This window comes from Hippocampus guttulatus, chromosome 10, assembly GCF_054856545.1.
Source record: "Hippocampus guttulatus isolate MCC_2025c chromosome 10, RoL_Hgut_1.0, whole genome shotgun sequence".
NCBI classification, from domain to species: Eukaryota; Metazoa; Chordata; class Actinopteri; order Syngnathiformes; family Syngnathidae; genus Hippocampus; species Hippocampus guttulatus.
The window spans coordinates 19,040,274-19,062,400 of NC_141270.1; the positions used below are offsets into that span (position 1 = coordinate 19,040,274).

Here is a 22,127-nt window from a genome sequence, read left to right on the forward strand (position 1 = left end):
TATTACACTCATACACATTTTTTTTTGAAAGGAAGAAAGTAAATGTAGCTCCAAGGACATCTTTCATAGAGCAAAAGATCCATTTTGAATGATGGTTTAATTAGAAAGATGATCACACAGTGACATGCAGAGGTTTATGATGTACCTCAATACTGCGCACATAAACTCCTACAAAATGAAAATATAGCTTATTTACCATAGATGCATGACTGAGCTTGGGCCAAGTGATCATTGAGTTCATGACTGGAGTCGGATATGTTTACAAATCACACTTTGTACATTAATGTCAAACTGTGTTTGGGGACTCACCTGTGAGGGGCAGCAATGCATCACAGAGCATCGAAAGTGAGGGAGCGTTCGAATCTCGGCTAGGTGTTACAATTGCTAGGGTGAATTCTTACTTTTTTTTGGTTCGTTTTTTTTTTAGGTGTGGTTTTTTTTGTGTGTGTGTGTTTTTTTTAATGATGGTAAGAGAGTGAGTATAGTGAGAAGCTCGATCATGTGAGGTGCTCAATTTGGAGCTGCTGTTGCTCCGCATCGAGATGAGCCGGATGAGGTGGCTTGGGTATCTGATCAGGCTGCCTCCTGGAAGCCTCACTGATGAGATGTTCCACCGGGAGGAGGCCCCCGGGATGACAAAGGACATGCTGAAGAGACCATGTCTCCTGGTTAGCCTGGGCATGCCACAGGATGGCCTGTAAGTGCTTGAACAAGGTGGCTAGAGAGAGGAAGTCTATGTTTCCATATATAAGCTGCTGTTCCCTCTAACCAAACTTGGATCAGTGGAAGAAGATGGATGGATAGATGGCTGGGTGGATAGATGGAAGATGAGTTGGTCCTCCTTTTCTGAAGTCACTGTAAGCATTGCACTGTTGTGGCTCACCATTATTTGTTGATGTTAAGTCTTCTTCAGTCAGCACGCTTCCTGTTTGGCTGTTATTCTGTTTGTTGTGACAATAACAAACTCTTGAGCACCAACAGGATTTTTTATTCTTAACTCATTCAGTACCAGCCAATTCTGGACCAAGTCTGAAAAGACGTTTAAAAACGTCTTTGGGAGTGAATGAGTTAATTAATATCGTAAAATATTTGGTAAAATAGATCATAACAAATCTCGACCCCAGGAGAAGCAATTTTCAAGGATTTTAAGGGTTCAATTGTTGTTGTTGTTGTTTTTTTGTCAATACTCTGTACTGTATATCCAGGACATACAGAAGAATGAAAATGCTTTTTTTGTCTCTGTTATAAATGAATAAAGAAGGAAAAGAAAAGGAAAGTAAAGAAAAGAAAGCTCCTTGCAGGGAGCCTTCCACTCCAAGTCCATTATTCTGAAGATCGACTGAAAGCAGAAAAATGGGTGCTGTGGACTGGTGAGCATCATTGGCACCATCCAGGAGGAAACAATGGGCCGCCAAGAATACATCAAAATGATGGCCCCCAGGAACGACCTGCTAAGTGAATGCCTCAGGCGACAGAACCAAACTAAGGCAAAGGAGCCAGATGTACTGTTATGGAATGACAAGCCTCTGAATGACATGTACCACTGACAAAGTGAAGAAGTGGCTAACATTGAAGAAACATACCAGTGGCTGTTAAAGTCTAGAATGAAGACAGCATGGAGGCACTAATCATGGCAACACAAGAACAGGACCTTAGTACAAGGTTAATAGACGTTTTGTTTATTGAACATAAAACACATATACAGTAATAATTTGACAGAAAATAAGGTAGATAAAAAAAGAAAGAAATCAATCTTCATACAACACAGTTATTATGTTCAAGGGAGTAGGAAGAAGTAAAAAACTTATCTAGTCCTACCCCGTTATGTGATTGTATCTAATAAATCATTTTTATATCAATCAGAAAAGAAAAAAGTAAGAAGAAAGAAGTCTCCATTAAGGCTCATACTTTACCCTTAACCGTGATATTTTTACAACTTTTGGTTTGTATCGGGATTATATACTTCCACACCCTGACACTCTTGTGTCAATTTTCTCTTGTATTCATAATGGATATTTATATACCTTTCTCTATTTATCAACTTAGTTCTGATTTATCATTATATTTAATGTTTTGAATTTATCATTTTAACTCTGATTGATGTAGGTTGTTTGTACTATTTTTTTGAATTTGTTTTTGAACTCAGCAAGCGATTTACTCATTTTCAGGTCCGTTTCGAGATTATTCCACAGATTAACACCTTTGATAGATACACTTCTTTGCTTGATGTTTGTTCTTGTTTTGAGTTTTTTGAATAAGTTGGTACCTCTTAAATCATAGCTGCTTTCTCGAATTTCGAAAAACTTCTGAATGTTTTGGCAGAGCAGGTTATTGTGTGCTTTGTACATTAATTGGGCGATTTTAAAGTCAACCAGTCATAAAATTTCATCGTATTTAATTTGATAAATAGTGGATTTGTGGGTTCCGTATATTTTGATCTATTAATAATTCGAATTGCTTTTTTTTGTAGGTTGAGAATAGGGAGTGTGTTTGTTTTGCAGGCATTTCCCCATATTTCCACACAGTAGGTCATATATGGTAATAATAATGAAGTGTATAATGTGTACAAAGATCTCTTATTTAGCACTTCCTTGGTTTTGTAGAGGATCCCTACGGTTTTGGCTATTTTTCTTTTTACGTTATCGATATGTGGCTTCCAACATAGTTTTGAGTCTATTACTAATCCGAGAAACTTGGTTTCATACGCTCTTTCTATCTCAATTGAGTTTACCATAATTTTAGCTTGGTGTTTGATTGGTCTTGTGCCAAAAACAATTAACTTCGATTTTTTCAGGTTAAGTGACAATTTATTTCTGTCGAACCAGTTTTTTAATTTGTTTAATTCGTTTTCTACGGTTGTCAGGAGCTGTTTCAGATTTATTCCAGAACAGTAGAAAGTTGTATCATCAGCAAATAGGACACATTTAAATTGTTTTGAGACCTTGCAGATATCATTTATATATAAGATGAATAGTTTTGGACCAAGCACTGACCCCTGAGGAACTCCGTGAGTGATTTTTAGTTGATTCGTTTTTTTATTGTTGAGTTGCACGTACTGATATCTGTTTTCTAAATAACTTTTTATCCATTTATAAGCTACACCTCTAATGCCATATCTTTCTAGTTTTTTCAATAATATACTGTGATCTATTGTGTCAAAAGCTTTTTTTAGATCTAGGAAAACCCCAACAGTAAATTCTTTGTTGTCTATATTAGTGGCTAATGCTTCCACAAACTCCATAACTGCCATTGAGGTGGTCCGTTTTTCCCTGAAGCCATATTGATTCTCACTTAACAGCGCATGCTTTTGTATAAAGCTATCAAGTCTGCGAGAAAATAGTTTTTCTAATATTTTTGAAAATTGTGGTAGTAGTGATATTGGTCTATAATTTGTAAACCGATGTCTTTCTCCACTTTTATAGATTGGAATAACTTTAGCAATTTTCATTTTTGATGGAAAGATACCAGCTTTGAATGACAGGTTGCATATGTGCGTGAAAGGTCGCACTACATATTCTATAATCTGCTTTATTATTGTCATGTCAATATTAAAGCAATCAGTTGACTTTTTATTTTTAAAAGTTTTTATAATATTTGATACTTCTTCTTGTTTTACAGCAGTAAGGAACATCGTGGAGGAGTTTTTTTCTACATATCTATCTATTTCAAACAAGTTTGTTGGATCAGGAATTTGTTTTGCTAGGTTACTGCCGATGTTGACAAAATACTCATTAAATTCAGTTGCTATTTCTGCAGTTTTTTCCAAAATAGTATTTTTGCCTTTGATAAAATACTCTGGATAATACATTTTTTTAGGACTATTTCTGATTACTTGGTTAAGTATCTTCCATATTTCTTGTGTGTTACTTTTATTCTGCTCTAATAGTGCATGATAATGATCTCTTTTACTGGTTCTTATAATATTTACTAGTTTATTTTTATAGGTCTTATATTTTTTTTCTGCTTCTTCAGTTCTCAATTTTAAAAACAATTTATATAAATTGTTTTTCTTTTTACATGCGTTTTCTATGCCTTTCGTTATCCATGGCTTACTTGGGTCTTTATACTTTTTGGAGACTTTAGTTAATGGAAAATGTTTATCATATAAAGAGATTATGGTAGACTGAAATACTTCAAACGCTGTATTTGGGTCTTCGTTTGAGTAGACCTCGGTCCAGTTTTGTTTTTCTAGGTCTTGCTTAAAGGCGTCGGTGGAGCGTTGGGTTCTTAGTCTTATTTCTGTTATGTGAGTTGTTGACTTAGCTTTTCTATCAAAATAATTATGAAAAACTGCAAAAACAGGTAGGTGGTCACTTATGTCATTAATGAGAAGTCCACTTTCCATTTTATGGTCAATCTTATTTATAAATATGTTATCTATTAATGTGGCCGTGTCAACTGTTATTCTGCTAGGGTTCAGGATTACTGGGAAAAAGCTGTTGCTGTACATAGTATTTATGAAGTCGGTTGTTTTTTTGTGTCCATTTGGGTTTAATAAGTCAATGTTAAAGTCACCACATATTATTCGTGTTTTCTTATCGTTGTTGTAACTGAGCATATCTGTTAGTTTTTTATTGAATGTGTCAATACATGATCCTGGTGTCCTATAGATGCAACTTATGATGATATTTGATGCCTTTTTATTATGTATTTCAATGGTTAGACATTCCATTAGGTTTTCTATTGTGTTTGTCAATCTCTCGATTTTACTGCATTTAAGTGCTTTGTCTACATATATTGCAACCCCCCCTCCTTTTTTGTTTTCTCTATTAGTTGCAAACATTTCATAACCTTCTATTTCCATTTCAGTTGTTTTATCTTCATCAAGCCAAGTTTCTGATATGGCAATTATTTTAAATTTATTGAATTTAGTCAGGTATTCTTTGATTTTTGTGAAGTTTTTATAGAGACTTCTACTGTTTAAGTGTATTACTGAAAGTGCATTTTCCAATTTTATATTAGTGTTGAATTGTTCATCCAGGTAATAGTCAGAGTTTGTTACCCTTTGTTTGTTCTGGAAGAAGTTGTTGTCTGGGTCCAAATTGTTCTCGGGATCGAATGGCTTATAGTCAATATCTTCAAAGGGTTGGAAGTCCATGTTTTTGGGATGTGAATTTCCCGCTCCCACGCGGTCGTCGCTGGCTCCCTCGCGGTCGTCGTTGGTTCCCTCGCTGTCGTCGCTCGCTCTCTCGCCGTCATCACTGGCTCCCTCGCGGTTGCTGGCTGGACGTCTCGTGGTCGCTGGCTCCCTTGCGATCATCGCCGACTCCCTCACGCTCGCTGGCTGGCTGCCTCCCGGCTCTCTCACGCGCGCTGGCTGGTTGTCTCCCGGCTCCCTCAGGCTCGCTGTCTCCCGGCTCCCTCGCGGTCACTGGCTCCCCTGCAGTCGTCGCTGGTTTCCTCTCGGTCGTCTCTGGCTCCCTTGCGGTCGTCGCTGGCTCCCTCGCGGTGGTCGCTGGCTGGTTGTCTCCCGGCTTCCTCGCGGTCGCTTGCTTCCCTGCAGTCGTCGCTGGCTTCCTCGCGGTCATCACTGGCTCCCTCACGGTCGGTCGTCGCTGGCTCCCTCGCGGTCGGTCGGTCTTGAAAAAGTTATTGTCCGGGTCCAAGTTGTTCTCAGGGTCAAATATCTTGTGGTCAGTAGGGTTGGAAGTCATCAAAGGGTTGGAAGGGTCATCAAAGGGTTCGAAGTCCATGTTTTTGGTATGTGAATTTCCTGCTTCAGTAGGGTCAGAGTTTATATCTTCGGGTGGTGAAGTCTACCACTTCAGACAGGACCCCAAGTTTTGGCTGTGCAAAGAAGTTCCAGAGACGGTTCAGCATATCACAGCAGGGTGTAAGATGCTGGCGGGCAAGACATAAATGGAGCAGCATAACCAGGTAGCAGGAACAGTGTACATGTGTACCAAATATAGAATATAGAATCAAGATGGCAGACGCCGAAGGTGGTTGAGAACAGCCAGGCAAAGATCCTGTAGGATTACAGATCAAGACTGAAAAACTGGTGCTCGCCAATAAGCCTCTCATTGTGGTGGTGGATAAACATTTCAGCATTTATTACATATCTATCACACACAAAGGCTTCAAATCATCAAATCATTTTAATATCACAAAATGCAGTTTTCAAATGATAATTCAATGTATTAAGGCACAAAAAACATTTAATCCAAACCTTTCTGACCCTTTGTGAAAAGTAATTGCCACCCTTGACAGCAATAACTGAAATCAATAATTGCGATAATTGGTGATGAATCTTTAACATCACTGCTGGTGTGTTTTGGATCATTGTACTCCTGCCTGATCCAAGAGTGCTTGAGTTTGATGGCACGAACTGATAGCCAGACGTTCTCCTTCAGGATTTCCTGGTATACGGCAGAATTCATTGTTCGATCAGTAACAGCAAGCTGTCCTGGTCCTGAGGTAGGAAAGCAGCCCCAGACCATCACACTGCCACCACCATGCTTCACTGTTGGCATAATGTTCTTTTTATCATATTCTGTGCCATTTTTACAGCAGATGTAGCGGGTCGCAGACGATTCAAAAAGTTCAGTGTTTGACTCGTCAGTCCACAGAATGTTACCACAAAGGTCTTGATGTTTTTTGGCAAATGTGAGACGAGCCTTTTTATTATTTGCTGACAGTTGGGAATTTCGCCAAGAGACTTTTTATGTTATATGAGTCATGAACACTGACCTTAACCCAGGTCAGCAGATCTTTAGATATTGTTTGAGGTTCCTTTGTGACCTTCTGGATGAGTCATTGTTACACTCTTGGAGTAATTTTAGTTGGTCATCCACACCTGGGAAGGTTTGCCACTTTTCCCTGTTTCTCCATTTGTGGATAATGGCTCTGACAATGGTTCGCTGGAATCCCAAAGCCTTAGAAATGGCTTTGTAACCATTTCCAGACTGATGGATTTCACTCACTTCATTTCTCATTTCTTCTTGAAGTTCTTTGGATCGTGGCATGATGCATTGGTTCTTGAGATCTTGTGGTCTACTTCACCCTCTCAGCAGATTCTATTTAAGCGATTTCTTGCTTTAACAAATATGGTGGTAATCATGTTTGGGTGAGGCTGGTGAAATTGAACTCACCTTTCCCAAGTTTGTGGTTCGTCACATTGACTTTGTGAGTTAACAAGGGGAGGGAGTGGAGGGCAATCACTTTTTCACAGAGGGTCAGACAGGTTTGGATTTTTTATGTGCTTTAATGAATTGAATTTTCTTTTGAGAACTGCATTTTGTATTTCCTTGGACTGTCTCTGAGTGACATTAAAATCGGTTTGAGGATTTGAAAGATTTGTGTGTGTTAGTGTCATGCTGTTCGTGACACGAATATAATAGGGTAGGTAATGTGGTAGGTTTGTTGCAATGACTTTCACATATGCAATCGTGTAAATGGGAAAAAACAAGTTTTGTCCTCGTCTTGATTCTCCTTTAGATCTTAGATCTTCGTAGAAGTGAAATATTAAAAATATCAACAACAACAAAAAATACAATATCGTGTTTGTGTGAATTTCTACATTAACTATCTTTTGTATTTGTTGTGTATGCTTTATTTCTGCTTCGTTTTCTTTCGAAAAGCTTGAGTTTACGGATAATTACGCTCTATGATTCTAATACCTCTTTAGAAGCGTTTGTCTGTGAACTTTAAATCAGATAAAACAAACAAACATAAAAGGAAGTAAAAGAAAAAGCTGGTAGTGTGCGAGATTTCAGCAAGACTAATCTGATAAATGAACAAAAATGGATACACCAGGAGTAGGTTTTAAAGAAATTGTAGGTTGTCAAATGGTGAGCTACGCTGTAAAAGAGCGAAACAAAAAAAAAGAAAAGAAAATGCTTTATTTACAGAGCTTTTATAATTCTTGCTTTTGTTGCCGTCAGACTAAGATGACTGCCAATGACTGTGTAACTGTTGCAGCAATGAAAGTGCTCAAATTACACCAGCGACAAAAACTACTGCAAGGCGCCATCTGTGGGACAAAGGAGTGTCACCTAAAACTATTCAGGGAGAACATACAGAAAAAATAAATTACCGTTTGGGCTTTGTTGTGGATTATTAGGCTGTCTGCGCTTGACAAAGGCAGATTAGTGCAACAGCATTGAGATACTTTCAATGGCCACGCTACATGTAGTACGCACAGCTTTGAGTCGTGCATTAGTGAAATTTCAGTTGAGACCAGTTGCCAGCCAATGCATTTTTTAGAAAGTTGTCGTCTGTTATTTATATTTCGGTTTTTAGTTATTATAGCCTGTTGTACATATACTGTATATATATAGTTTTCTATGTGCAAAATGCAAATATTTACTGAAATAACAATTTCAATTTTCAATTTTACATGTACATTTTTTACTTGGAGCACACATAATCTCTCACACAATATTACTGTTCATCAACAACAGTGAAAAAAATATTTTGTCACACAACAGCTGCTTTAACAGCTATTTTTATGGAATCAAAACAGAGCAATATAACATTATAAAGTGCACATCTAAGGTAAACTAGTACTCAGCCTCTAGTGGATTTAAGCCATGGTTGCATACTTCATTTTTCTCAAGTTTGCTTTGAACACAGCAGTCAGGTTATGTTGATTCTGTTTGTCCTTCTTGCGCGGAAGTCTCTCTATGGTTTTGCTCAAGTTTGTTTTGAACACAGCAGTCAGGCTATGTTGATTCTGTTTGTCCTTGCGCGGAAGTCTCTCTACGGTTTTGTGTAGACATCATTTCGGATGACTACACTTGGTTCAATGACAACACTGAAGACGTTTTATTTTCGCTCGGTCACTACCACCGCACCCCTGAACTTCACCGTCACTGTCAGACGAACACAGCGATTCTCCACCCCGCTTTATTTATATGGACACGGAACACTGTAACCTTCCACACAAAATAGTTCCAAACAAGTAACAATCGCGTCAGTGGCATACATCTTTATACCTGTATGATCCAGGTAACTTTGGTCTTGTCAGTGGAACAATCTGGCAACTTTTTAAAAGTAAACTTTCCATTCATAAACTCTTTAAGTATCAGTTTTCGGTGTCTCGCGCTGCCGTGGCTGGCAAAACAAACGTGCGTGGACCTATGCAGCGCGCTTGTTGTTTTGTTTCTGGTTTATTTATAGAGCAACGTAACATGCGCTGTGACGTGTGCCGCGTTAATCTCGCGAGAAAAATCACGAAATCCACAACCGTTCAAAAATTAGCTAGTACGTTAAGCGGTGAGCACACTGAGTGTACGCTAATGGAAGCTTGAGAATTGAAAACACCATTCAAATTGCTTCCAAATGCAACCACCACAAGCCTCAACTCAAGTAAAATGCTGCAAGTGTCAGGTGTAAGACAAAATATGATTTAAATGTTTGTGCCTTTTGAAAATATAGAATAGGCTTCAAACAACTTCACCTGGCAAGCCTAATGAAGTAGTGAGTGTAAAGATACCATACTTTACGTTTTCTTCATTTGGGAATCTTGCCGGCCATGTTGTGTAACTGCCATGATGCTTTGCTAGAGGGTACTATCTATCACAAATAAAACAACTCAAAAATTGTACCTTCATTCGAGATACATGTATACTTTAGAGTTGATTCAATGTGAGATTTTAATCCACAGGAGTCATTAATGCAGTGCGAGCAGTCACCACAGCAGTGATACAGTCTGTCTCGTCTTCAGCACCTTGGCTGAACAGATACGGACCCAGTGCCTGTTGTCAACAGAAAGATTGTATATTGTTCCTAAGTTAATATACACACCAATTTATCATGATTAGCTCAGCTATCAAAACTTCGGAAAATTAAAGCCACTCTGGTAGTTTTGACTGCAAAAAGGAATGGCAGATCTGTATCGGAACCCCGCACTGTTTTTTTGTTTTGTTTTTTTTGCATTCACAATGCAGTACTATATCCTGCATTTTGAAGTGAAAGAGAAGGCTTTTTACAAATGTATATTCTCAGAAAAATCCAGACAGCCATTAAAGAAAAAAAAACCTCATCACAGAACAGAATTTGAACTCAGCTGCCAGCGCAGCCTTCCACCACCGCTGAAAACAAGCTATTTCGAGGGTTCAAGAACAGCTTGCTCTCTTACTGTGGAACATAATCAGCCCATTTTTAAACATAAAGACTGCCTATGAATGTAACCATTCATCTTGAGTTACCATGTTGTCACTCAGGCATCACGGCTCTCCAAGGCCTGCACCCTCCACAGAAACCCACCTTGTATTGTAGAACCGAAAAGGGCTTTCCAACAAAGTACTAAGTAGCTCCGAGTATGAGTAATACAATCACATAGAGCCAACTTATTCCATTCAAGCTGACAATCTTAAAGGCTAGACTAGTACTACACGTTTCGGCTGTGACGTGTTAACAGTGTGAATGTGTGTGTGTGTGTGTGTGTGTGTGGCACATTCAGCTTTTTGTCATTTGGAAATAAACAGCAGTTTTTTTTGAACCAAAACAACCATTGTCTTCTTACAAATCACGTGTATGTGTGACTGTCTCTTTTTCAAACCAGTGTTGAGTTATTTTATCTTTGCGCACTTATTTCTGTATGCACGTAACGGTACGCAGCTTGTTTCACTATTCAAAAAATGTTTGTGTTAAAAAATGCTGAATGTCATGTTGGACATTGAATTCACCCTGGAGGTATAATTCTTTGACCATTGTATAGCTGGCAAATTGTGTGGAAACACCCAAACTGAAATCCTGATCAATAGATATACTAAAATAGCGGGAAGAGATAATTGTTCTTGACAAAATAATTAATGAATTTTAAATGATAGCTAAATGAAAGAGACTATTTCTGACATGCTTACAGCAGTTCGTGTCAAGCTAGCATTCTGTTAAGCACTGTTGTCTAATTGTGTAAACTTAAAGTTGATAACTGCCCTGCGACTAGCTGGCAACAAGTTCAGGGTGTCCCCCGCCAACTGCCCGAAGACAGCTGAGAGAGGCTCCAGCATGCCCACGACCCTCGAGACGATAAAAGCGGATTAGAAAATAGATGGATGGATAAGGTTGATAAATACTCATGTATTTATTTGGGTGCATGTTTTCCTCAGTGGATTCCGTTTTAAGATGAGTGTGTTTTTTGGAATCACTTCCCTTAACATTTGTTTTTGATTTACGTCAAATCCAATAGAGGTGGGTCTCTATGCTCTCAGCACCTCTGTGTTCCGTGTTGGCATGCCACTACCTTTGAGCCTCGATTAATGTCCATCAGTTACCACTGCTACTACTATGAATTTGAAGTCAAGCTAATTGTTGTTTGCAGTAACATGTGGCAAGGTTCCTGGCTGATGAAGCACTTGTAGCCGGTGGTGTGACCTTATACGCCCCTGCGGTGAAGCAGAGTACTGTTTGCCTCACTTCAACAAAACTGAATAGAATAAAATTGAGTAAATTCAACACCATTTTGTTTTTCGGTGTACACTCACTGGAGGAAGCTTTGTCAGGCGCACACCACAGCGGCCCTCTGTTCTGACATTCCATTTTGCGAATTACATATGTGCACATTCTTTATTGAAGAAAATATGAATATGTGCTTTTCAGTGTTGAGATGTTGCAAACTGAAGCCTAACCGACCTTCCTTAATTGTTTGAACTGCATTATAACAGTAACCTTGATTATCACCTTCAATCATGAGGAAAATACACAGCTGAAGTTCAAATGGTATCTCATTCTGTACATTGTGAACTTTCACCAATGCTTCCACTTATGGGGGGAAAAAAAGGTGTATTTTTAGTCTTTTTTTTAACTCTTCTAATTTCATTATTGATATCAAGAAAAACAACATTCTTCAAGTACAGTTTTGTCTCGGTGCAGCAAAGGCCTTCAATGAGCAAAGTGTGTTTTCTCAAACTGTAATCACTACGCGTTGATGAGTCTGTATTAATAAATCCAAATTCATATTGTTGCACAATGCGGTTAATTACCAGTGAAACATGTTCACAAGCTGCACTCCATAATGCACTGCCGAGCGTGTGATTTTTTTTTTTTAATGCAGAAGCCGAACACTCGTCTTTAGCCCTCCTCTGTGATTGTGTGTCGCTGAGAGGCCAAGACGCTGTATCCTCGATCTGTTTCCCAGGCTGAGGCTGTTCTCTGCAGCTTGAGAAGCCCCGGTTCCCCATAGCAGCGGCCTTTTAGCCTCCTTTTTACCTTTCTCAAACAATGGATCCTGCCCCACTCCAAGCAGAAGCCCCTCAAACATTCAGTGAATAAAGTTAGTTCAACATGCAGCCCTTAAAGCCACCCTGAGACTGCTGCCGGGCAGGCACACTCACAGAATTGTCTGTTAATAGTCCAATTAGATAATTGCCATCTTTCACTCCTTTCCCTGTCTGTTTCCCATAAAGAAATGAATGGCACTCAGGGAGGGGGGCAGCTTGAAGGGGGCTTCTGGCCAGCTAAGGTGACAAGAAGGACCAGAGAATGTTCCTTGCACTGCGCCACTGGATTGAATTGAATCTTTGTAGCCTAATCAATGGTCTTATTGGATTACTGACCACTGCTGTGTTCAGAGATATTGTTGCACCGACAATTAAAATAGCTAAGAGTTGGTGCTGGGGTGGGTGGTTAGTGGGCTGGAAGGCGAGCGGTGCAGAGGGGTAGGGACCATTCCAGGGGTATGCATGTGTGAGAAAGTGCAGGGAGCCGAACCACTAATGACAAGTTTTGTTCCCCATTTTTTTTTTTTTTTTTTTTTGCATCTTGCGAATGTGTAGGTTAAGATCATGAGAGCTGAAGTCAGTTTGTGGGCTTCAGTCATCTGCTTTCAGGAGGACGCAGTGAACAGGACTTTGCTGGGTCGTTTTGTCTGGCTAGCAAAAAAAGCAACAACAAAAAACAAGAAAAGGAAAAAAAAAAGAAACAGGACAGCTAAAAGCTTTTAACAGAAATCTCGCCGTCACGGGTCTTCATACATCCAAAGTAATATGGATTTAATCCGAAAGCGTTTTCCTCTCTCTTCCTCTTTCTCTGTCTGTCCTTTACCACTGGCAAATTCCCTGTGTCTCTTGCCAACAATAGCGGCAGATGTGAGCATTACAGGACAACCTTGAATGGCAGCGGAGCCGAAGAGAAATAGGATCAAAGTTCACTGACATTCGACGGCAATCAGATGCGCAGTGAAAAGTTGAGGAAGAAAATGCCTTCTCGGGTTGTGGCGGCTGAAAGAATGAAACAATCGGGAACTTTTGGTGGGTCTGGAGTAGTCACATCCCTGTGACTGACTATGTTCATGTGAGGGTTCGGGAGGCTTGGTTGCGAGGCAAGACCAATCATTTCGCTTGATTCCCTGGGCTGTCAACAAACGGACGGGAACCATCAAAACCTGGTCGATTTCCCCCCCCCCAAACAATTTCGAGTATTCACGAGGTTACGCAAATGTGGAGGCAGCAAAATTACGGCAATCAGTTGAAACAGCGAGGGCTGATTATGTGTCGCTCATTTATCAGCCTGATGTCTTCGTAACAAGGAAAGAGGCGCATTGAATTATCATCGAGTTTCACGGAGACGTCCAAGATCATTGGGCAAGGGAGTTGGTCAGTGATAATAGGGTTTCCTTGGCTGGGTGGCGGAAGTCTTTCACCATTAGATAGCTGATGCTACCTTGCTGCAAGGTGCTGTTTCGAAACTAAACCCACAGTGGTCAGATGATCTGTTGCGCTGTGTTCTCTTGAATTTCCTTTTTTTTTTTTTTTTTTTTTCTTTAAACCGGGACAAAGGAAGAAGGAAAAAGAGGCGGCCAAGCTGCAGGTCTAAGAACTGAGCATGGAGGTCAGGTACAACCAAGAGACAGAAGCAATGGTGCTGAAGAATGGACTTAAGGAGGGCAAAGATGGAAAGGACTCACAGGGCAGTTTGTCCAAAAGCTTTCTAAAGGAGCAACACGGCTCTTTTTCCTCCTCTGGGACTGTGGAAAACTGCGAGAAAAACAGGGGGAGCACCGCAGACCCGGACTACTGTCGGAGAATACTTGTGCGAGGTAAATCTTGTTCTTTTGCGTGAACGACCGGAACTAAAAAAAATGTAGTAACTGTTGTGAGACAACAATCATGACCTGATTTTTAGTATTATTATTATTACTTTTTTCTTTTATTATGCACTTCTTTCTCTTTTTTTTTTTTTTTTGTTGAATGACAAATGGCTTAATATCTGTAATTACAATAAGGTAGCCTTATTAGGCCAAACGTTATATTTTCAAAAAGCACAGACATGGACTCATTGGAGTGAATTTTAACAGTTACTAGAAAAGCAATAATTGCAAAGACTAAAGTTACAGTTATTTGCAAATATGAAACCATTTCTGAAACTGATGTATTCCTCATTGCCATCACTACATACTTTTGGAGCGAATCTGTTAATTCAATCCTAATTTCTAATTGTGTATCTTAACAATTGTTTGAATCTTGGAAGGAGGAGGAAAAAATTAAACACGTTAACATTTGTTCATATGTTTTTAAAATGTCTTTTGGCCAAAGAAAAGTCACTGAGTATGGAAGAATTGTTGTTGAATTTCGAGTTTATATTCTTGTGTTGCACCTTAGTGAGGACATCATCATGTACTGATGCAAATGATTTTCATTCAATTATTATTATACGTTAAAGGCCAACGTGATTATGTTAATATAGTATTTTATTATAGATAATTAATTTTACTCAATAAATTCAAAAAAAACAATGATGGTAGTATTTCCTGAATTTCAGTTAATTCTCCTGCGCTTGAAAAATTTAATGGTGGAAAGAGTTACTTCAATTCAGCAAGAAAGGGGACAACTTTTGCGGTACATATCAAAATTCGATTTCAATTTGGATTATTTACTGGACATCATTCCAAATGTGAAAAAAGAAAGGTGGTATTAAATGAAACAGAACATTGGAATAATTTGCGCACATTGGAATTGATTTATTAATCAATTATTTAGTCCCTCAATTTCCTTAACGCTGTGCAACCTCTGAATTTATTTGCACAGTTTCTGTGTTTTATAATCAGCGTCATCTTAGTTTGCTGCTTCGCCATTCCATACAGTGGGATTTGATGTGCTTATTGATGATAAAAGTATTTGATTCGGAAAGTAAATGGTAAGACTTGAAATCATTATCATTTCGAATAATCATTCCTCTCTGACTATTTTAGCAATAATGTTTATAATCCTGCAGTATTACTTGGAGCTCTGCTTCTCTGTATCTCCCACTCTGCAGCACAGCGTGTGAGTCAGCTTTGTTGTCATTGTTGTAGATGCAAAAGGCTCCATCAGAGAGATTATCCTACCCAAGGGTTTGGATTTGGACCGGCCCAAAAGAACCCGCACCTCTTTCACTGCAGAGCAACTCTACAGGTTAGAGATGGAGTTTCAGAGGTGTCAGTATGTTGTGGGAAGGGAGCGAACGGAATTGGCCCGTCAGCTCAATCTGTCCGAAACTCAGGTAGGTGACTCATTTTCACCGTCTTTCTCAGTCTTCAATATCATGAATTATCCTTCCCTTCTTTCTTTAGTTTGTTCTTAAAATAATAACCATGGAGTTTAAATCATGTCAATTATTGTGTGAAAACAAATTAATTTCAATCAATGTGGGGGGTCTCCTGGGCTTTGGTTGGTTAACAATGCAATGCTAAATTTAAAAGGCAAGGCAAATTGTGACAATATTTCATGATAACTAGCGCTTTGATACGTATGTGTGTGTGTGTGTGTGGGGGGGGGGGTGATGAGGTTGAAAACTGTCACTAGCTTGACAGTAATTTATTTTCATCTGTGTTCAATGAACACGTGAGCATTTAAATCAACATGGAGCAACACAGTAATAAATAAATGATGAGAAAGGCGCCACAGTAATCATTTTATTGGCACTGTGTTGCTGTGTTCAGCCTCATTAACCCACTCGTTGAAATGTTTGGAAATTCAGAATTTGAACTGGGGTGGGGGGGATCATTGACATAGCGTTCAAGACGATGAGAATACAAAGGAAGAGTTTTCAAACCTTGATTGTATTTCCAATCATTTCAAGTACAAAAACGTTTTCATGATCATGCAGTGTAATGTTTTATCGTTCTCATGGGCTGTCTTTGTTGAAATCATCGGGTTATCGCCTTTAGCGTGAAGGTGTGTGAAGAACAACAAGGTCGAAAGTAGATTTGAACACTTCTCGATATATTTGGCACGTCGTGTTTTATTTGATTCATGTTTCAAATTGGACTTAATCTGAAAATAGTATTTAGCGCAACAACTTTGACACAGCTTGAATTTCGATTTACATAAATGTAACTGCCACTCACTTGTGAATCAATGGTGCCCATGAGTGCAATGGACTTTACAGATGAACCGCTCTTTATAAAAGTGTGCTTAAGCACTTTTTAAGAATGTAACATTGACCAATGGATTTTTTTTTCTCAAGAACAGTCTAGATGGAAAAATAATTGTATTTCGTTCATTCTACGGCCTCATAATGTTATACAATATAGCCTTATAATTTCAAGATTAAAGACTCAAAAGAAAAATTTCTTTAAAAAAGAAAGACAGTATATATATAATTCTTACCAACATCTATATAGATACGTAATGTATGGAAAGGTTAGACCAGATTACATTTTAACACTTAATCCAAATAAAGATTACATAGAATTTATAATGTGCTCAATTGCGACTACAGGCAGCAATGATGCAAGTCGCTATGGAACAGATTGCGGACGGTCTCTCTTATACGTATGTGTGAGGGGTCAGCTAGAGTTCACGCGTCATGGATGAACTGCGTTTGCACTCTTGAGTTTGACACCGTATTTCAAAGCAGGTCAAGCCGTAACGCTGTCGGATTTAGACTAGAATGAATCATGAGAGTCCGTTTCGGGGCTTTGGTAACTTTCACAATAAAGCGAAAGTTGTCCATTTAGTCAAAATCGGCTAACCGTGACCACGTTTTCATCCTAGTTGCGAATTAAATTGTGCAATGAAAACGTGCTTTTCAGCGTGGCTGAAGGCGGTTGACTTTTTGCAGAGGTCTGCACGTCAACCTTTTCGCGAAAACATGAATTTGAGGCCCAAAACAAGATTTCTGTTCAAAGTCAAAAGCTCATCTTCTCAGTTTGAAGGAGGAGTAAGACCTCAAGTCGTTGTCCGTGTCAACTCACAGAAACTAAATCACATTGATTAAATTTAGCTTTGTTTCATCAAAGTCACATGCTGCTACAATAATCAATCATTTTTATTTCTCAGCTTCTCCAGGACTAAAAAAAATTGCTCTGATAATATATGAGCAGTGGGGTCTTTTATTAACAAGAGAGCATTGTTTACATCAAATGGTTCAAACAATTTGGTCAATGCAATGCAACGGTAAAATGGCTTATGGGAGTAAGCAGTTACGAAAAGTGAACAAAAGCTCCGTCAGAATAACAAATAAAGGACCTACAGAGTCATTAGAATTCTCGCCCCCCCCCCCCCCCCCCCCCGAGACCTGTCTTTGATTCAGTGGTACTGAATTTGAAAAAAATATTGAGTTATTGCTGCAGTTAATTGAGATGAACAGATTCATGTTGACAAATGAGCATGAAATGACACACCACCAGTGAATGGGATTTAATGCGCGAAATTGGAAGAACAAATTGAAAATAATGATTTTCTTTGAATTGTTATGGAACTTCATTTACATTCTTGCTGAGCACATTATAATGAATGTACATTACTTTCTGAGTCATTGGTCTAACCTATCTATCAATGATTTTTTTTAACTTACGTTTACAAACGCATACACTTCCATAATATTTCTTTATATTACATTTATGAAAATGATTGATATGACCTCATTATGCAATAAAACCACACCAAAACAAAGTGTCTAAAATTCAGTACAAGTGGAAAGAAAATAAATAGTTTTAAACACAGCGTATCAACAAATTAAAGATAAATTCACCTGCCCCATCACGCTAAATAGATTTACAAATATTCGTTAATTTATTTCCCTCAAAGGTTTACAGAATATCTGAAAATGTCCCAAGGGGACTCTCCAGGATCCAAGAAAATGTAAACGGTTGCCAAATGAGTTCCGGGGTACATACTCTTTGACACATTTGTCAACAAGATGGACTAGGCAACACTTTGACAGATTATCTCGTTATTTCTGACTAACTTGTGTCACAACTGGAAAGCCAAATATTTCATTTTAACTCAAAGATAATTGATCTGTCTTGTCTGAGATCTCGTTTGATGGACAAACCATTTCCCGATATTTAGGAATTGACTACATCCTACAGTGTTTGTGTCGGCCTTTCTTGCATGTTTCCTGTGTTGGCATACCGAACATCCACCTGTATGTGCGTGACACTACCTGATTAACGCAACCTTGAAATATAATTCCATTGAATGTTACCCGGGATTTTGCTGATCACTGGCAAAAAAATGCTTTGTGTCACATTGAGAAATGAATTAATTAGCGATGCTCTGGGAAAACACCTTTCATGATTTTCACAATACACAAGTTAATTTGGTATTTAATCAGCATGGCTGTGGAGCAACTGCCGTGATTTGCGCAGCGCTCTGCTGTGTGCTTCAAAGGAGTAAGAATGACCCAAAGGTTGCTTATTAGCTGAATCCAAATGATTAAGCTCAAATGACCCCCGAATATTCTACGCTATACATATTTACTGTATCTTTCATAATATTGTCCCTGAAATGAATGTTTCATATTACATCGCTACACAGTTCATTCAAATTCATGTTATCCATTTCAATATCTTTCATAAATATCATTTTAACTCTGCTCGTGCATCATCAGCAAATAAGTTGCTTACAAAAAAAGCCATGATGAAAATACGCCTTAGGAAGACATTGGAAGAGGGCTGTTGTCGTGCCCTTAAGCAAGGCCCTGAACAACCGCTCTCAGCTCAGGGGCACAGCACCAGCAACGTCTCTCCTTGCATGCCTCCGCATGTGTCGTCTGTTTCTCTGTATGGTGTGAAAACAAAACTCTCAATCTAATTTCCATGTGATGACAATTCATGAATTCAACAACTCTGTGATGAATCTTTTTTTTAAATCTGGGTCAGTAAGTCAAAATGTAATCGTCATTATGATTACATTTAGAATAATATACAACTGAAATACATTATTTGAATTGACTTTAAGAGTTTATTTTTTTGTTGGTATTTTATGATTATCGTTTCCTTTCGTCAATGATTATCCGTGCGAAATGTCAAGGCTCGACTGGCTTTATAGTGAGATGTGTGGAATCCATGTTTATGAAAATAAATGACCAAAAACGGATTGCAATTGTTAATGTGATGGGTTAGTTAGCCTCTTAAAATAATATAATGACCTAGGTTATATATATTTTTTGCCTTAGACATCTTTTAGGGATCCTGTGCACCTCTGCTAAAATCTGCTACATCCTTAAACATATACCGGTAATTCATTTCTTCTCCTGAAATGAAATTACCGGTAAATATAATCTAACTAGAATTTAGTTCTGTTTTTCGTGTTTTGTGATCTGAAAAAGTATTTCAGGAGTGTATCATTATTTTAGGTGAGTGGCAATATGCATGACCTTGTTACTGGCTAGCGACCAGTTCAGGGTGTCGTCTGCCCTCTGCCCACAGCCAGCTGGGATAGGCTCCAGCACCCCTCGTGACCCTCTTCAGAATAAGCGGTTTTGACAATGGCTGAAAGTGACAATATGCATCTGGCACGTGATCACTGTGTCCTTCACAATCACTTTTTTTTTTTTGATTGATTTAAAAAATGTAATTCCTAAATTATCCATTAGGGGTACACTGTTTTAGTCGCAGTCGAGAGGCGCATTGTTATTGTAGCAGAAGAAGCAGTGCAGTTGAAAACAGATGATGCCAATGCGCCTTCTGCTAATTACGGTGTAGTCTACCCTCTTTAGCCAAAATGTCTTTGTCAAACAAGAGAAAAGTGGATGTTGAGTGCATTGTTTTCCAAGAAAATGGACCGGTTCTTAGTTATTCACAAAGGTGAGTGTAATCAACAAGTGTCAGAAGGAACATGACGTGGCGCCACTGAGACTCATGGTGAAAAAAATACGACCGCTTGCAGGGACATTAGAAGTGAGAAGATCAATGAAATGTTAGCGGTCTGAGGAAAAAGCAGTCAGGTTTTTTTTGTTTTGTTTTTATTTATCTTTATGTATTTTGAAGCAGCAGTCGGTTTTCATCCGAAGCCAAGAGGTTAATGACGCAGCAGTAAACGTCACCGATTGCTAATGAAATAGCATCAGCATCAAAGCTGTATTCCTACCGTGCGTGCGTTAAAATAGGCATGCAGAAAGCTGCAGAATTCGTGGGTCCCGAGAAGCGACAAGCTTTTTACCAACATCAGTCTGACGATCAATACTTTAAAACACATAGTGAAGACATTTCTTGCATTTTTTTGTTGTTGTTGCACTGACAAATGTGTAAAAATGTTGGAGCACTGACATGACACACGTTGCTCAACTGGCCATATTTGTATAGACATTGAGCGTCACTCAGGAGTGCCTTGTGTTGACAAAGGAAGGGAGGAGGAAGGAACTAAAGGATGTAAGGAAAGACATGAGGGAGGAAATAAAAGGAAGAAGGGAATGAAAGAAGATGAAAAGAAAGCAGAGAGGGAAGGAATGGTCAAAACAGGACAAGAGGATTTATTTATTTGTATTCATTTAGTTCGTTTTTTTAGTGACTGTAGTTTATTATTTTTGTATGGCACATTGTTGATGTTTTGTAAAAGGATATTTCATTCCTATAAAAATGTTCCTAGTGTACTTGTACTTTGCACAAAAAGAAATGGAAAAACATGGACTTATTGTTGTTCATAGGTAATTATGCTGTGACTTTACTGGTCCGGCTCGCTTGACATTTAATTAGGCAGTATGTGGCTCCTGAATGATACTGAGTTTGGGGTCTATAGTGTTACGCAATCTTGTGCCTATTTGAACAATACCCTTTTTTTTTTCTCCATGTGTCTTTGTCTACAGGTAAAGGTTTGGTTCCAGAACCGGCGCACAAAGCAGAAAAAGGACCAGGGGAAAGACTCAGAGCTTCGCTCAGTCGTTTCGGAGACTGCAGCGACCTGCAGTGTCCTCAGACTGTTGGAGCAGGGTCGGCTGCTCACACCCACGGGCCTACCAGGCATCTTGCCCCACTGCGGTAGCGGCACTTTGGGCTCAACCCTGCGGCCCGCCTCCATTAACATGGGCAACAATACCAGCAGCATCGGAGGTAGCAGCGGAGCCGCTGGTGGCAGCCCAACTCTACCCGCCGTCACCAACTCCGGGACGGTGCCAGGCCTGCAGAGCTCCGCGGCGGCTCACGGCTTATTTAGCTTCCCCATGCCCTCCTTACTTGGCGGTGTCACCAACCGCATGTCGTCAAACCCGCTGACCATGGCCAGTTCATTGGCCGGCAATCTGCAAGAACTCTCTGCCCGCTATCTGAGCTCTTCTGCTTTTGAACCTTACTCGCGGACCAATGGCAAAGAATCCATGGACAAGAAGATTCTGGACTGATGCTGTCTTTTGATGTGGAAGTATTTTTTTTTCCTCTGGAATTTTTGGGTTGTTATTTGGCTGAACCTGTCTTTGTTTTAGTCACTGTCTCATCTGTCTGTGTCATCGAGTTTAGTGATTGTCTGGTAAACGAGATACATATCAAGACCTCCACACGCTCATCTCGTATAGACAGATTTGGTTGCGGAAATGTTGTCTGTAAAATGTTAATGGAGGGGTGATTTTGAGAGGCAATTCTTAAAGGGATCATTTGAAGATCTTTCAGATTCCGAAAACGCTCTGCGGTAATCAACTTCAAATATTCTTTCAAAAAAGGTTGAGGCGGGGGCGGGGGGGGGGGGGGCGCACATTGCATAGGGTTGCGACATGACAAGACATGACAAAAGGAGGCCAGCATAAAAAGATATTTCTTGACTGTGTAATATTATTTCATGTATTGGGTAGTTCAAACAAGACACAAGACGTGAGTAGTTGTAGAGAAAGAAGCTGTTTTGTGTAGCAGTACTGTATGTCAGATGACACGTGTCACAGTCACCTGGTTTTGAGCTGTCTTGTATATTCATTTGTGAGAAACTTGGCTTCAACAAAAACATTCAAGAGATGTAGTGGTCATTCAGCAGAACTGCTCATTGTCTTCTCAA

General features: G+C 39.3%; 1 protein-coding gene across 1 annotated transcript; it reads left to right on the top strand.

Annotated features, from left to right (window-relative positions):
- The first annotated feature begins 13,271 nt into the window (after nucleotides 1-13,271).
- vax1 (ventral anterior homeobox 1) lies at nucleotides 13,272-21,803 on the top strand. The gene is made up of 3 exons (XM_086122205.1): nucleotides 13,272-13,981; nucleotides 15,236-15,423; nucleotides 20,956-21,803. The coding sequence occupies exons 1-3, from the start codon at nucleotides 13,768-13,770 to the stop codon at nucleotides 21,484-21,486; spliced, it is 933 nt and encodes a 310-aa protein (XP_085978331.1). The 5' UTR covers nucleotides 13,272-13,767; the 3' UTR covers nucleotides 21,487-21,803.
- The last annotated feature ends 324 nt before the right edge of the window (nucleotides 21,804-22,127 follow it).

What these genes read in the sequence shown, in the direction of transcription:
- vax1 (XM_086122205.1), top strand. Translation starts at nt 13,768, where the DNA reads ATGGAGGTCAGGTACAACCAAGAGACAGAAGCAATGGTGCTGAAGAAT. An exon ending in TCGGAGAATACTTGTGCGAG is followed by an intron (nt 13,982 to 15,235) that starts GTAAATCTTGTT and finishes TCATTGTTGTAG; the next exon opens with ATGCAAAAGGCTCCATCAGA. An exon ending in TCAATCTGTCCGAAACTCAG is followed by an intron (nt 15,424 to 20,955) that starts GTAGGTGACTCA and finishes CTTTGTCTACAG; the next exon opens with GTAAAGGTTTGGTTCCAGAA.